Source organism: Thamnophis sirtalis, unplaced genomic scaffold (genome assembly GCF_051295495.1).
Source record: "Thamnophis sirtalis isolate CommonGarterSnake01/CBP01778 unplaced genomic scaffold, rThaSir2_p1.2 scaffold_3, whole genome shotgun sequence".
Classification (NCBI taxonomy): domain Eukaryota; kingdom Metazoa; phylum Chordata; class Lepidosauria; order Squamata; family Natricidae; genus Thamnophis; species Thamnophis sirtalis.
The window spans coordinates 76637088-76655131 of NW_028261383.1; the positions used below are offsets into that span (position 1 = coordinate 76637088).

Genomic DNA, 18044 nt, shown 5'->3' on the forward strand with positions numbered 1-18044 from the left:
GATCTAATCATCGTCTTGAAGATTCCAAATATAAAACTAGTGAGGGAGAGGCTTACCACTCCATGATGATTAGAAGGCATCTCTTCCCATGGTGTATATTCTCGTAAACTTCCAAGATATGGACAATATGGGGACAGCCTGAAGCTCGCCAGTGATGATCCACTTCCTGTCGTGCTTTTGGGCTGTCATATAAGAGCTGTAAAGAGACAGGAAGGAGTAACAATTAAGGTAACTTTTTTTTTAACTTACCATCTAAATTTGCTGCCGTTAAAGCTCTAACGGGAATGAAAACTGTCAACCTCATTCAGTTGGACTCCTTCATTACTCCTAATTTTTCTCCCAAAATTATGGGTACCAGATTAGGCAGCTGCACTACGCTTGGAAACAAAAGAGTTTTTAAAGCACTGCCCTTATTACAATAGAATGAAATACAGGTAGTCCTTGAGTTACAACCACAATTGAGCCCAAAGTTTATGTTGCTAAGTGAAACATTTGTGAAGTGAGTTTGGCCCATTTTATGACCTTTTGCCAGTTATTAAGTGAATTGTTGCATTTAGTAACATGGTTGTTAACTTTGCTGGTCAGACGATCACAAAAGGGGATGACATGACCTTGGGACACAGCAACAGTCAGAAATACATGCCAGTTGTTGATCATGTGACCATGGGGGTGCTGCAATGATCGTAAGTGTGAAAAATGATCATGTCACTTTTTTCAGTGCCGTTGTAATCTCGAATGGTCACTAAATGAACTGTTGTAAATTGAGGACTTTATAACCTTAAACCGTTGGCCTTTATCTGCTGCTCTTCCAAATTGAAATTAAATGTATTTTGAGATCATGTATCTTTTTCCAGTTTGGAATATGTATTGAAAGGGTTGAGTTGATAGCCAGTATATATTTAATAGGCATTTGGAAAGAAAAAAATATTACAAATCATGCTTGTAATATTAAAAGTGGTGGCAGAAATATAGGATTTATTTTGTTTCTCATCCCTTTACCCAAAAATAACCTTTGTCAATTATTTATATATTCTAGCCCCAAAATAGGTTTATAAGTAATAGCAATGTAGAGTGAAGCGAAAGAGAACACTGATAGTCCTTGAACCCCCAAAAGGGGACTTACAACCTGGATTCTAAGTTTCGATGCCTGTTCTTCCCCCCTCCACCCCGAGTCATGTAACTGCATTCTACGTGCTTAGCAACTGGCCCAAATTTATGGCTGTTTGCAGTGATGCAATTTATGGGGAGTTTTTTTTCAGAAACTGGTGTATTCTTCCAGTTTCCAGCAAAAAACACCTATAGTGAGCAATAGATTCACTTGAGAACCATGGCATTTGCTTCCTGGACACTGCAGTCATATAATGACCATTGCAAAAAAAAAGTTGTACAATTGGACATGGTCACATCTGCTTTATGACTATCACAGAAATTGCAAGCTCAAATATGGTCATAACTAAAGGACTGCCTATAACAGGATTTACTTGTGTTTGAAGCAATTTATAGCTTGGCGTTTCACCTGACTGACAGTGTTAAAAAAGATTTACTTCTCTTCCTTACTCAACACAATACTTGGCAGTTGGGAAGTGCATTTCAAGACCTTTAAGTAAATGAGGGTTGTTAAATACATGTTGACTCTATGACTATGCTTCCTAAATTTCCTAATTTAACCTCATATTTTCCAAGGGTCACTGCCTTCATTCTGGATACTTTAGTCCCTAATATTGTACATTTCCCAAAACTAATTTTGAAGCATCCATAAATTTGCTATCAGAATAATTTTTCATATCCATCATATATATCCATCATCACAAGATACAGTTCATACATGGGGGCAGGGATGTAATGAGAGAGAGACACAGAAAATCACAAAAGAAATTTCTGATCATAGTGGCATAGAATGGCAATAAATAAATATGTCTTACTGTGTCCTAAATGGAAAGGAAAGTGGGGGGGGGGGGGAATCCCCAAAGCTCAGGGAGACCATAATTTCTCCCCACTAACTCAGACTGACCATCATCTTTAGATTGGGAGCTTTAAAACATGAAGGTGGTTCTAGCCTTTCTACAAATCAAAATATAAGATAACTCTACAGCTTTGATTTTTCTTTTTTATATGCAAAAAATGCCTGTTCTGAATTCTCAGTATTTTAAAGAAAATGACTTTTAATTAGGGGGGAAAGCCCTAATAGAAAATAATAGAAGTACCTGTAAAACATTTCAGGATTTTAATGTAGCTGTGTGTGTAGCTGTAGACGGCTACTCTCTAACAAAAACTAAAGCAAAAACAGAATTGACAAATTCCTTGTTTGTCATTTAGTAAACATGGAATGTAGAGCACAGGGAGTTTTTCAAACAGTAGTCAAGTATATCATAGAAAAACAAATGATAGCTCTGCTTCATTTGTATGCCTAGAAATGTAACATCACCTTTAACCCTCCACCACATAACACATATACTATAAATAGTAGTAATTGTTTTTCATTTTCTCTCTTTCTTTTTTTTTACAATCTTAACATGCATTTTCCTATGCATGTTTATTTGGAAGAAGTTTCTAAAGTGGACAATCAGTTCATTCCAGGGGTGGGTTCCGGCAGGCACTACTGCCGGTTTACTTCTGTGCGCACCGCACGTATGCGCAGTACAATTAAAATTGTTCTGTGCATGCACAGAACTGAAAAATGGGAACTGGTTTGGAGTGTGGGAGGCCTGGGTTGCTGCCACTTCCAGCGACCCAGGCCACCAAACCACTACCGGTTCGGCCAAACCAACAGGAACCCACTACTGGTTCATTCTACAGTAACTACATATACGTTTGTAGCCTTACTAGCAATAGTAATAGCTATAGCAATAGCAGTTAGACTTATATACCGCTTCATAAGGCTTCAGCCGTCTCTAAGCGGTTTACAGAGTCAACATATTGCCCCCAACAACAATCCGGATCCTCATTTTACCCACCTCGGAAGGATGGAAGGCTGAGTCAACCCTGAGCCGGTGAGATTTGAACAGCCGAATTGCAGAACTGCAGTCAGCTGAAGTAGCCTGCAGTGCTGCATTTAACCACTGCGCCACCTCAGCTCCTCCCATTCAAGGTATCACAGTTTTATGATATTTAATGAAACGCAAAACAGAGTTTTAAAATAGTCATCTTTGTTAATACCAAAAAAAGAAACTGTCCCTATTCTTAATAAATATGAAGCAGTTGGTATTCCCTTTATCTTTCAAAAGAGCAGACTTTTTCTGAGAAAGATGAACATAAAAATGTTTTGGTACAGTTCAAAGATTTAAGTTGCTTAATTTTTTTTCTTGTTACATTTTGTTATAATGCTATATTATTGCATGGATAAGTTTCTAGTACTTTTGCTTTTATTGGCCAAAGAAGAAAAGTGCTTCTTATAGCCTTTCCTACAAAAAAGCACAGACATGATTCCATATAGATTTTTTTAAAGTGCTTTACGAAGCACTTTTACAACTATCAATCAATTCAATTGCATTTCCATGGAGCTGCAGGATCATGTAAGTGCAGTAGAATTTTGCCATTTTAAAGTTTGCATTTTCAAAGCCATTGTGAACATAATTGTATATCAAGTCTTATATTTGGCATGTATTATAAGTAGATAAGCCTCCTTTTATAATTAGATGTACTTACTATAATATTCAGGCAACTCTCTTATAGGCATAAATATATTTCCATTACTATTAGGCAGAGAGATGCGGGGCTCAGTGGCTTAAAAGATACTGGAGAAGATCTATATTCCATCAGTTCGAGACCTACCATTGCGCAATAGGGTCAACCCCCATCACCTGCCTCAGCTCCTGCCAACATAGCAGTTCAAAAGCATGTAAATGCAAGTAGATAAATAGGTACCACTTCAGTGGGAAAGTAACAATACAGTTTCACTGTATGCTTTATGCAATGAAACAAACAAAATGTTGAAAAGTTATGATATGCATGTAGTTACTTACCAAGGACATCTAAATTATATTAAAGTAACCAAAATATCTTTACAATCCCCAAGGCATGTCACAAATTTTGAGCACCCCTAATGTTTGGAAATTGAAAGTTGAAAAATTTGACACACCCTAAAATGTGTGTTATTTCATGGTAGCCACATGACCATGGAAATGTCTTCAGATAGTGCTGACTCAATGGCTTAAAGAAGCGGAGATGAACACTATTCCTAATATTGGCTACGACTAGCAGAGTAAAACTCCTAGCAGAGTAAAATCCTTTACCTTTATTGTTAGGCGAAATATTAATATTAAGGGTCCACAGAATTCAATCTAGAATTTCATAATGATGCTACTGATTATCTGGGATATGCGAGATTGAGTGGCAGTGCTAATATTTTCAAAGTTAGTCTAAATAAATTCATCCTGAACTAAAATGAAAGTATATACTGGGTTGAATAAGTAGCTGGAATATGAGAGGCAGCAGCATAAAGCATTTTTACTCTGAAATATATTTTAAAATATTATTAGTGCTGAGAACTGCAACATCCAGGGAACTGCAATATCCTAAGGCTAATAATTTTCCACTCCACATGGTACTTTGGAATGTGCAAATAAAGACCGTTTTTATTGGGAATTACCAGAGGATAAGTTTTTAAGCATAAATTTAAAAATTTTAATAATCTGAGGCATTATATTAAATCTTATGTTCATTAATTATTGAAAAAATAACTTATTCAAGCAAGTTCTTTTCTTCTGTACTTTAGAAAGCTGTAGGACTTGGACAATTTGCAGTGGAGTGAAAGCTAATGTGGAGGTGAAGGGAGGGAGGAAGTGTTCTTGATCCTTCCCCTCCACTGATTTCTTTTAATAATTCTCTCCATCTCCTGCTTAGAAGCATCAATTAAATGTTCAGAAAAGAAAGATACTTTTGAATCATACTTTAATGGCCTAGTAGGAATCAAAAGCAGCATCACGGGAAAAAAGTCAAACTATTCTCTTTTGCTTTTCCCACATTGCTTTCTGAAAGGACTGGATTTTTATGGTAATAGAAAATCACCAGAGTACCTTGTTGCGATGGATGGCCATGTAAGTTGAATAAATAAATAAAATTGGACGCATATATTTAGATTTAGTTCAACACAGGAAGCTGACAGTCTTCACTGATAATTATGTGGATTTAGGAGTTGTTTATTTGATGTGTCAGGACACATCAAATGATGTGATAGCTGCCTAAGGAAAGAAATTATGGAGCCTGAGAGATGATTAAATTTTCTAGAAAGACTTTGATATCAATGAAATCATGTTTCTGATTACAAATTAATTACTAATAATCCAGGTGACATGGCGACATGGGTCACTTCAGGCACGCATGCTATAGGTTCGCCATCACGGTCTTAACAGATGTCTTTGAAGGCAATCACTGCCCTCAAAACTATAGCTGCTGACCCCCTGTGACCTCCATGAATTTGTCCAACCCTTTTTTGAAGTCACCAAACTGACAGACAGCAGAGGTTGTGTCTATTTTCACTATTGTTTCTTATTATCTTGAATGCGCTTGGCCTTTTTACACTGTGTTGACACTTTCATTGAACTATTTACCATTAACTCAAGATCTGTTTCCTCACCACCCACTGTTAGTTGTTTTGTGTTTTGGGGGAAGGGAAGACAGGTGCAGTTCTTCTATACAGGAGACAGGAAGGTTTCTTTAAAAATTCACAATGCAGGGGTAAACAAAGCTATGCTCTTTCTAAGCTAGGATCTTTCTAAGTCACAAGGTGACCGAATGGTGCTTACCGTATATACTCGAGTATAGGCCAGCCCGAATATAAACCGAGGCACCTAATTTTACCACAAAAAACTGGAAAAGTTATTGACTCGAGTATAAGCCTAGGGTGGGAAATGCAGCAGCTACCGGAAAATTTCAAAAATAAAAATAGATACCAATAATGTTTTTGAATATTTATTTCAAAGAAAAACAGTAAACTAGCTCTGGGACATCGTTATGTGGCTGCTTGCCATAACAAGGAGGAGGTGGGACATCGTTGCAGAGCGGCAGGAGGGGGAGGAAGGGGAATCGTAAGACAGCCCTGCATTACATTAGAACGTGAGGAGGGGGGATGGTGCGGTGCGCGCTGCGCGGCAAACTGACACAGAGGGAGGGGAAACTCACAGGGGCGCCGGGCCATTCACGAGCGTCACCCAGCGGCATGGCCCCGCCCCTTTTTCTCCTCCATTTCGGGCAAATTTTTCACTGACTCGAGTATAAGCTGAGGCGGCTTTTTTCAGCCCAAAAAGTGGGCTGAAAAACTCGGCTTATACTTGAGTATATACAGTATTTCTCTTTTACATTAAAATATATAGTATATGCTCATAGGAATGGAAGACTTAACTCCTGCAATTTTCAAGTCAATAATATTTTTATGAAAAGATCAGATGATCACCCAATGTTGTATATATGAAGAGAAAAACAAGCAGGTGTGTTTCCTTATAAAATCATTTCTTGGGTCATTTATTTGATACCGTGGAATAATTTTTAAAAAGTCAACGCTATTCAACTCATATTTTAATCAAGTCTTTTCTAATTAAAAGTCTGTATAATAGGAAACTGCGAAGAGTGAAAGGGCACAATTGAAACTTGAGATTCACATGTCATATCCAAGAAATGCATGTTAACTTTGAACCAATTTAGCTCTATTCAGGACCAGATGGATTGCATTCTAGCCTATGGAAGGAACTAAATAATGATCTGTCAAGTCTCTGTGTTCAAAAAATAAAAGAGGGCATGGGGAGGAAAAGTGTCACAAAGATATCTGAGAAGATTCATAAATAGATCATAAAGAGACTGATTCATAAACATATTGCAAAAGTGCGGAGTTTTTTATGTATATTACCATAATCAAAAGATTGACTCACAGTCTTTTACACAATCAGTGTGGATTTATCAAAAACAAGTCTAGCCACTAATCTCATTTTTCGACTGGTTAAGTTATTTACTGACTTGTCAGAATAACGAAGACACAATGCATCTTGATTTCAACATGATTTGATACAATACCTTCTAATGATCTGATTAGCACTACGCGTAACACACAGCTGACTATAAAATATAGTACTTAGCTGAATACATAGCTGTAAAATCATACCCTAAGACTACTATCAGTAGCATGATAAACCTATAACCTAAATATAAAACTAACATTCAAAACAATACTGGTACATAAGAACACTGGTTCCCAACATGTAATTTCAAGTTGCATGGACTTCAGTACTCAGAATTCTCTAAATAACATGACAATTACATACTAGCTACAAGGCTGGGAAAAAAATAGGTTAGAGAAATGGGCTGAAAGTAACTGAATAAAATTTAATGAAAACAAATGCAAGATTATTACCTTTTAAGAAAAGCAAATCAAATATATGACATAAGGTGAGGGCAATAGTATTTACTAAAAAGCTAAACAGAATTAGACTTGGTTTATTCTTGGGAGTCCGACTTAAACTATCAGAGCTGTTAGCTTGTCTGGGAAATGAAAGTCAGTCTCTCTCTCTCCCTCCCTCTCTCCCCTTCCCCCCCTCCCTTCCCCCCTCTCTCTCTTGACTTGAAGTTAGTTTATATTTAACATTGTGCTATATTTTTTTCTGTTTTTTTCTGAGTTCAAAGTGGCTTATATTTAACCCCATAAAAAGTGGTTAAATGTAAGCTACTGAGTGACTGACTGCAAATCACCTAGTTCAATCCATGATCAATGTAGACATAAATTTAGGTCTTTCCAATCCAAATCTGCATTACATTCCAAACACACACACACACACACATCTATCTGATATATATTCACACCATCATCAAACACATATATCTAAACTAACAAGTGGGTCAAGAAACCTGACTGTGTGAGCACTCACAGCATGTCCTCTAATGTACAGTCTCTCATGTGCTTGATAATAGAGTCTTTATAGAATCTATTTGGAACACATAATACCTTTTCTATTTTCTTCTTTTAACTTCCAAATGACCTCTGTAAAGCTGCAAAAACTAACATAATCAACAAATACATGATGACAAAAACTATCAGTATATCATAAAAATATAAACATAAAAATATATAAACATAAGCATATATGATATAAGGTGAACAACAAGAGAAGTATCTACTGCAGGTATTGTAGTATTCTCTTTGATAAAGTTGCATGAAACTTTGCTTCCTACAAGAGATTCTGATTTATACAGTCCTTGCAATGACTGTGCAGTGAAATCTCTTGGATTCAGTAATACAACTTGAGAAATAGAGGAAGAGCCGATTGATTTATTCTCTAAGTGCTGCAGTTCCCAACAGAGGATCCTATTTAACATCACTGCTTATTTTGAACAGGATAATTTTTCTGACCTTGAATATAAGATAACCTGATGGGAAGCTCAGGTATCAGATATATGATATTTCAATCATTCTATTCTTGGGACACTTTTCAAATGGGAGAAGAGGAGAATATCAGAACATAAGCTGTGGGGATAAAACCTCATCCGTCTTCTATTTTTCTTCTTGCAGATATGGAAAAATACTAGGAAGGGAGAAATCGAGATGATTTGGGAAAAACAAGATAGATGACCCAAAGTCCAGTACTGCTGGATATTTTAAGCATGTTTTTTCCCTTCTAAAATATCTCTCGACGCTGATTAATTCATTCCCACATAGATGAGTAATCAGTTAAACATTCCAAATGAATTTATGATTAACTGTCCAATTCTAAACATGTTTATTTGCATGGGTTTGGGAGCGCTTGTTATGCTTAAGAGTGAATTTTTATTGATCACCACTGAAGGAGTAGGGGCAGGTGGGCATGCATGTGCATATGGGCCACCTAAAAAGCAGATAAATTATTCTTGGTGAATGTACAAAGTTTCAAGGAGAAGGATAATGTCAGCCAGCTCCCGCAATGAAGCAAAATATGTAGTATCCACAATGCAACTCTTTACTCAAACCAGGATTAAATATATATATATATATATATATATATATATATATATATATATATATATATATATATATATATATATATATATATATATATATATATATATATATATATATATATATATATATATATATATATATATATATATATATATATATATATCTGCAAGCTTTTGTTCCCAGGTTTCCAGTTCATATTTAATGAAGGTTTAGTTGGACCAAGAACGTTTTTTTGTTCATATTAGCAGAAAAGAAAGTAGTGCACTACATTTTTAGTGGAGATTTTTTTTATAATAGCATTTTTAATAAGTACTGACTTGAATTTGTAGGAAGAGAGAGATTGAAACTAAATTTATAATATATTTAGTGTCACAACCCCTGGTATGCCCCAATTATGGGAGGAAGCTAACTGCTTCCATTATCTGTCAATCGGCTCGTCACAAGAGACCATCACGACAGAAACCCAATATTATTACTGTTGTCTTTGTTACATTTGTGTTATATTTGTGCTGATAAATAAATAAAGGGAGACTAGTATAGATCTATTTCAAGCTATTTAGCTCTCATCAGCTAGCCATACAGCACAGGTTCTAATCCCAGTAAGGGTATGGCTAGTTTGAAATAGATCTATACTAGCTTGAAATAGATCTATACTAGCTTGAATAGATCTATACTAGTCTCCCTTTATTTATTTATCAGCACAAATATAACATAAATTTATAATATTTCATATTAGGCATAACAATATCAAGATCCTAAAACAACATCCTACAACTGTTCAATACAACCTAGTAACAAAAAAGTCCTCCTATCTCCTGCATTTCATGAACACTTCAATTCACCTGTGTTTGAATAATAAAAACGTTAATAAAACCATTGGTTATAAACAAAAAAATGCAAAACCTGTAGAATGCATCTCCAGTGATACTGACATGTCAAAACCAAGTAACCTAATTCCTGTGATCTAAACTTTATTTGATGACGTTTGCATTCTGACATATGTGATAGATCCTAGCAAAAACTTTGCTACCGGTGCTTCTAAACAGTAAACATAAAACAGTAAGGATAAAAAAAGCCTATATCAAATTCTTCTAGCCCCCAGGAACATTAGCTAGAAAAGAAAGAAGGACTTCTTGATACAAAACAGTATAACACTGTAGCAAAATAAAATAATGCACAATCTCCATTTCTCTGGTATCCTATGGTCATATGCATATCAAGTGCAACAGCAAACAAACAATCTTCTTTCAACTAAAGCTGATGGGGAGACATTAAACTAGGTAGTTCAAAAGGCCTTCCTATAATTAGGGACAAAAATGTTAAAAAAAAAACCCAAAACTGTTGGGCCATCTTAAGTTACCAAGTGGATTTTCAAAGACTATATTAATTATTAAGTCTAAATACCTCAATTTACTAATTCAAATATTGTTGTAACGTGGAAAAAAAATAATTACAAACTAGTATCCTACTTCTCTAAAATGTGAGCCCAGGGGAATGGTAAGTCAACTCACAACATAATAAAGGCAAGGAGGGCAATATAAAATTTAGCAAAGAATTCCCCCATGTGCTGTTAGCATAACAGTCTTAATTATTATTGAGATATGAAATAAGTAAATCAATTATTATTGAGTTATGAAATAAGTAAAACAAATCATCTTGCCAAGGAAAACAACCCAAGGACTTTAACTGAACAGCATATCTTCCCTATCTCTGCCAAAATTCTCAGTGCTCTCAAGGGAGATCATACATAGTTTGTACATGTAAACCTTCTGTTTCTGTTATTGTTGCCAAAGTTCTTGCATTTAAGAATATATATTAAAATGTCTTATGTTTTTATTGCATTGTAAGCTTCCTAGATAGCAAGGATAGCAAGATGGGCAGCATATAAATTAAATCAAATAAAAATCCAATAAGAAAATGCCATTCCCTCACCATTTTGCACATGACAGGGATTTAAGTACATGATAGACAATATACCTCTTGTACTGCAAAGAAAACATAAAGAATACTCTGAGTGTTTTGGCCCACAGGACAGAAGAAATGCAGATCTATTACTGTAGATAAGATTCAGCATAATTCTTCCACATATTGGGAGTGAAAGTGTTTACTAGCCTGCCTAGACAAGAAATGGACAAACAACTGTACTACTTTACAAAAATGCACAGTTAAATGAAGCTTGCTATGAAAAGATATGAGATTACCCATCAACTGGATTGTTTTAAACAAATGTAGACATACTTATGGATAAAAATTTGTAACGCATACTAGTTATGATGACTATCTGCTCCCCCAGGAAAACTTTGAATGCCAGTTACTGGGGAACAGCAGTAGAGATGCACTGCCTTCATGGCTTACTTGTTATCTTTCCAGTGGCAAATGGCTGGCCATTCTGGTAAGAGGATGCTGGGCTAAACAGGCAATTGGTTTCATCCAAAGGTCTTATGAGAAGAAGCTATGTCAGAAACCTGAAAGGGGTGACAACACAAATCAAAGAGAAATACAAATTCATTAGGAGAGTCTTTAAGAGATTTCAGAGAGCAGGCAAGAGAGCAAAGCTCAATTTTTTTATACAAGTGATAAACAGGGGGGTAACAAGGAGTGAAAAAGCTCAGAGAGGCATTATAAGCAACAAGTCCAGCACTTTGACAATTTTCCTCTGTTGGCTGGATACAATCTTTACTAATGACCACAAATTTATATACAGTACCCTTGAAAGAAGAGTTGCTTTGAAACGAGATGGGTGGCAAATAAATTTAATACTTAATTAATTAATTAAAAAATATTGGCATTTTAAAATAGTAAATGACCTAGAAATGCCAGCTTCTCCAAAGTTGGTGGAGACAGCGGTCATGCATGGGTTAACTCAGTCAGTAACCAATAGAACTGGGTCTACCAAAGTGATGTCATTGCCTCTGAGGAGCATGCTCCCGCTTTTTTTAGACTCCATTTGATTGGAACTGGCTGTGCTAATTGCTTTCTCCTCAACTATCTCTTAAAAATTGGAAATTTAATCGGATTTAATCAAATTTAATTGGATTTAATCAAATTTAATTGGATTTATCAAAATTACTAAGCAAATTGGTCCTTCTAAATTAACTTTCTGGTCTGGGCTCCTTTAAAATCTCGCAATAGGGGCTGGAGACTACTTATCGCGCCTAATTGCAGGCTTGCCTGTGAAAGCCTCCGGGCTTCTGCGGCTTCGTATTTTACCAGAAGCAGCTGAAATCGTCAGGGAGGCTCTAACTTCCTTAGCGGGGAAATCCCAGGCTCCTGCCTTGCTGCCTGCGCCGCTAATTGCCAACTCCGCCTCCAGGAGCCTCTGAATGCTGCAGGGAGCCTCATACCAGCAACAGAGCCACCCGCCGCTGAAATAACAACGCGACTGCCTCCGCGACTGCCTATCATTACTCCAGCAAGCTCTAAATGTCTGCAACTTCTTTCCTGGCTCCTCGGCCTCTCCGCAGGGCCTAAAAGGCTCACTTGCATTGCGAGGCCTCGGATACCTTGTGGCACTGCCCCATAGGGTCTGCAGCCTCAGCGGCCGTTGATTTTGGCGCGAAGTTCATCTGGCGGCCATTTCGGATCAAGGAACTGTGAGCCTCCTCTCCTCCTCCAGAGCCTCAGCTGATTCTACCACCGAACCCCCTGCTCTTCGAGGCCGCAGACGCAGGCCTCCTCAGGCTGCCAACATAGAGCCCCCACACAGGGACCCCAGGCCTAATCAAGGGGACATGCAGGACCCATCTCTTCAGGAAGATGACAGAGCCCCTCAGGCCCCGGCTAAGAAGGCCAAATCTAAGACCAAACATGCTGAACTTCGCATATTCCAGGACCAAAGGCCTATTCATTCCAGTCCCGTCCCCCCCAATTTTTCTTCGGATTCGGAGGATGACTGCTCCCCTGCTATGGCCATACTGCAGCCAAAGAAGGCTAGGGGCACAAACGCCTTAGCCAACAGTGAGGACGATTCAGATTGTGGCAGGAGCGTTACTCCTGATGAGAATCCCCTCTACCGGGAAAATATTTCTCCCACTCCCCACCGGCACCGTTCTTACTAGCCAGGCATGGCTGATATGATCTCTGAGGCCATAGAACATGGTATTGCAGCCGGCCTTAAACACAGGTCATCTAATCGTTCTGGTTCTCGTAGGTCTGCTTCTTCCTCTAGTTCCAGGCGCAGGGATGGTGATCTCTCGTTTTCGTGTTCACACAAGCTGCCTGTGTGCAAAGAGGAACGCCCTGAAAGAGACTTGGATCTCTCGGAGGATGAAGGTCTACCTCCCGACCCTCCTCCCTTTGTTGGTTTGTTTAAACCCACTGTCTTTCGTTCTCTCCTTTTCAAGGCCAGAAAGATCGCAGGCATTCCCTCTCCAAAGGCACCTCAGAGTTTGGAAGCTGACAAGGCTAACACCACCGATCCACTCTTCATCCAGCCTACGGTGGAAAAGGAGGTGATCCCATCACCACGGTTCTTCATAGACGTTGTGCAGAATCAAAGGGCTTCTCCAGGTACCAGATCCCTTCCCAATGCTTCAGACAAGCGCCTGTACAATGTCGCTCCTGACTTCGCCAAGGCTTTGGAGGTACCGTCTATTGATTTACCTATAATTGCCCTTTCCTCTCCCAATGTGGCCTCAGCAGCGCCGGAGGAAGCTCTATGACCGGAAGACAAGAGAATAGAACAAACTCTGTTCAAGAGTCACCAGGCCTCAGCTTGGGCCGTTAGGGCGGGCACCTCAGCTTCCTTCTTTAGTCGCTCCGCTCCCCTATGGCTGAGACAACTTCAGGCTCGCCTTCCGACCAGGGATTCCAGGGCTCGCAGGTACATTAACAAAATTAAGGCGGCCCTGGAATACACAGCAGATGCCTCCTTGGACACAGCCCAATTTGCTTCCAAGTCCATTGCATCCTCGATCTCCACCCGCCAGCTCCTTTGGCTAAAACAGTGGCAGGCTGAGCTGCAGGTCAAGTGGAGACTTGCTTCCTCCCCCTATTCTTCATCTCTTCTCTTTGGCCCTCCATTAGAACCCCTTCTGGTAGAGTCCAAGGATAAGAGAAAGGTTCTTCAACCAGCCACTAAAGAAAAGGAAGGTCGGAAACAATCTTTTTATCGCAGGCAGCCCTTTCGTAGCTAGGACGGGAGTGCCTCTAACTCTTGTTCCCAAAGACAGGCCCCTCCCAGACAGGCCTCCTTCCTCGCCAACAGATCAGGCAGGAACAACCAGAGATTCCAGCCCAGAAAGTCTTTCAGGGAGAATTCCAATCATTCATTTAATAGGCAGAAGTGACTGCCTGGAGAATTTCCCAATAGGGGGGCGTCTGGTCAGGTCCACAATCAGATTCGGCTTTCTCCTGGATTTGTGTTCCAGTCCTCCAAACCACTTTGTCACATGTCCAATCTCCAGGGACCCTCAAAAAAGGCTCCTGGTAGAGCAGGCCGTTCAACACCTACTCCAGATTCGGGCCATTCAACCTGTACCTTCAGGTCAGGAGGGACAAGGGTTTTATTCTTGTCTTTTTATTGTGCCAAAGTCTTCGGGGGGCTGGAGGGCAATTCTCGATCTAAATTTTTTAAATCAATTCATCAGATACAGGAGATTCAAGATCACTCTCTCCTATCAATTCTGGAGAGTGTTTGCAGACACTATCTCCTCACATCACTGGACCTTACAGAGGCTTACCTCCATGTGCCAATCCACAGGCGGTTTTTCCGCTTTGTGCATGCGGGAGTCCACTTCCAATACCAGGCCCGCCCCTTTGAGCTATCCTCAGCCCCGAGGGTTTTTACAAAACATCTGTTGGTTGTGGCAGCCCATCTGCGGGCCAGGCCCATCCAGATCTTCTGCTACCTGGACGACATCCTTTTGTTGTCCAGGTCACACACCCAGGCCCTCAGGGACTTCCAGGACACCCTTCAGGTGTTGGGGGAAGTGGGATTCTCCATCAATCGGGAGAAGAGTCACTTTGTCCCCACTCCTCGCCTGGTGCACCTGGGAGCCCTCATAGATTTCTCTCAAGGCAAGGTCTTCCTGTCTCAGGAACGTCAGAGCAGTCTCAGGGAGTTAGCCAAGGAGGTACGAAGGAGACAGCAGGTCCCTCTTCTTCAGCTGTTTCAACTGCTGGGGAAGATGGTCTCCTGCTTCTCCATCATCCCTTGGGCACAGCTTCACAGCCGCTGTCTCCAGTGGTTTCTTCTGCCATTCCAGAAGACCAACAGCAGCTGTTCCCTAATGAAGGTCAGTCTGACCCCAGAGGTCCTTCTATCCCTGGACTGGTAGATCTCCCCGGCCATAGCTCAGGGCTCTCTTTTCAGGGATCCCCCACATCTCGTAGTGACCATGGACACGAGCCTGACAGGTTGGGGGGCTCACCTAGAGGATCAGATGGCTCAGGGGCTTTTGTCCAAATCCGACCTGTCCCACAGTATGAACTGGCTGGAGCTGAGGGCCATCCATCTAGCCCTCCTTCATTTCCAGACCTTTCTTCAGAACAGACATGTGCTGATCCGAACAGACAACACTATGGCCAAGGCGCATGTCAACCACCAAGGGGGGGATGAGAGCCGTTTCTCTCATGGAGTCTGCCTTTCGTCTAGGAACTTGGGCGGAGGCCAACCTTCTCTCCCTACACGCCAAACACATCTCGGGTTCAGACAACACCACAGCAGACTGGTTGAGCCACACAACATTTGACCCTGCGGAGTAGAGCTTGAATCGCTGCATATCGCTGCCAACTGTCATCCAGGTACGGGATTCCAATCCTGGATCTCTTCACAACATCATCCAACAACCAGCTGCCCAGGTACCTGTCTTGATACACGACTCCAGGCGCGGAAGAGACAGACGCTCTCAGGTGCAGGTGGCCTCATGTCTCCTGTACGCCTTCCCTCCCTTCTCCCTAATACAGAGGGTGATTTGGAAAGTGATAGAAGAAGAGGCCGAACTCATCCTAATCGCCCCCCATTGGCCGCGCCAGCCATGGTACGGGGATCTGATCAATCTGTCAGTGGAACCTCAATGGCCCCTACCAATGATCTCGTCCCTCCTTCATCAGGGCTCCATTCACCACCCCAACCTACGCTGGCTACGTCTAACCACTTGGAAGCTGAGCGGGCAGTCCTGAGGGCAGTTAACCTTTCCGAGACTGTGATCCATACCATTCAGGCCTTCCACCACCCAGCTAACAACAGGATATATGAATCTACTTGACAGACTTTTGTAGTGTGGTGCCTGGGGCGAGGGGAGGATCCTTTGAAAGCTGCAGTACCCCAACTTCTAGAGTTTTTACAGCAGGTCTTGATAAAGGGCTATCTGTGAATACCTTGCAGCGGCAGGTATCGGCTCTCTCCTCAGTTCTCTCTCTTCACTGGGATGAACCCTTCTGATTGCACCCTCACGTCCGTAGATTCCTGAAGGGGGCTTCCAATCTCTGCCCTCCTGACACACACTGGTTCCCCTCCTAGGATCTGCCCAAGGTCCTCGACTTATGGAGCCGCCCTTTGAATCCCTCATGTCAGTGACTTTGCATTACCTCACTCTCAAAACTGCCTTTCTGGTGGCCATAACATCGGCATGGAGGGTGTCAGAACTGGCGGCTCTTTCTATCCGGGCCAATTTGTGTATCTTCCACCCAGACCGTGTGGTCCTTCGCATCGACCCCACCTTTGTTCCGAAAGTGAATTCAGCATTCCATCGCTCTCTGGATCTCACCCTTCCAAATTTCTGCCGGCTCCATCTCACAGTCTGGAGAGCAAATGGCACAAGCTAGATGTCAGGCGTGCTCTTAAAACCTACATCGCCAAGACAGCTGTCTTCAGACGCACTGAAGCCCTCTTTGTCTCTTTCCACCCTACCAACAAGGGTCTAAAAGCCTCTCCTTCCATGATTGGCGATGGATCAGGTCTGCCATTGCTCAAACTTACATCACACATCATCTCCCCCCTCCACCCAACATTACAGCTCATTCCACGTGCAGCGCGGCCACGTCAGCGGTGTGGGTGTGGCGGGCCTCAGTGGAGGAGATCTGTAAGGCAGCGACCTGGGCTACCCCTAATTCCTTTATAAGACATTACAAGGTAGATCGGTATGCATCGGCGCATGCAGATTTCGGATGGCGAGTGCTCCAGCAGGTCCTTCCATCCTCCAGCTCCTAGGCCAGTCTCATGCCCTCCCGGGGACACGCAGCTTTGGTACGCCCCATGCATGACCGCTGTCTCCACTAACTTTGGAGAATGGGGCGTTGGTTCTTACCTGATAACCCCTTCTCTAGGCAGGTGGAGACAGCGGTCATCCCCAGCCTTGGGATTCTGGCCTACCTCGCAGGGGTGTTCTAGGAGCATGTTGTGTTGAATCTGGAGAGAAAGCGATTGTTCACACACAGCAGTCTACTAATCTCCTTCGTCAACAAAAGTGGGAGCATGCTCCTCAGAAGCGATGACATCACTTTGGTAGACTCAGTTCTATTGGTTACTGACTGAGTTAACCCATGCATGACCGCTGTCTCCACCTGCCCAGAGAAGGGGCGTATCAGGTAAGAACACCCCATTCCATGCATGACCAAACCCCATCCCTCCTTAAGTATTCAGATGTAAATATATATATTGCGGTGTCATTTCTATTATGTACTTTTAGTTTGGGTTATTTCTGTACCATTTGTTTTTGGGAAACTTGGATCAAAATATATTAACCACCTGGTCAAAGTTCACAAGCAGGACTATTTTAACATCTTTCTCACATTTTATCTTTTTACATAGCCTTATTTAAAAACTTTTTCAAAGTATTCTTTATTTCATTTTCAAATTGCCAGAAATGAACTACCTTACAAGTATAAAAAAATGAATTGAGCAACGGACTGGGAAAAAAACCATTTTTTTACCCAGATCAAAGACACAGATATTGATTGCTCAGCAATCTCAACATTATTACTTTGCATATTTTAGTACAGGTGTCCTTTGACTTATGACCACCACTGAGCCCAAATTTTCTGTTGCTAAATGAGACAGTTAAGTTAGTAACATGGTTGTTAAGTGAATCTGGCTTCTCCATTGAATCTGCTTGTCGGAAGTCTGCTAAAGTTCCCATGACCCCAGGACATGATATGAATCAGTCGCCAAGCATCTGATTTT

The 18044-nt window shown here is 40.9% G+C and overlaps 1 protein-coding gene across 4 annotated transcripts in view; it reads right to left on the bottom strand.

Moving 5' to 3' along the window:
- The window catches only part of MAPKAPK3 (MAPK activated protein kinase 3), a 66819-nt gene that overhangs the window by 14828 nt on the left and 33947 nt on the right, over positions 1 to 18044 (bottom strand). For all 4 annotated transcript variants that reach the window (XM_014069142.2, XM_087709238.1, XM_014069150.2 and 1 more), the window contains one exon: positions 57 to 196. In XM_014069142.2, the coding sequence (XP_013924617.2) occupies positions 57 to 196 (140 nt within the window). The remainder of the gene's footprint in view (positions 1 to 56; positions 197 to 18044) is intronic.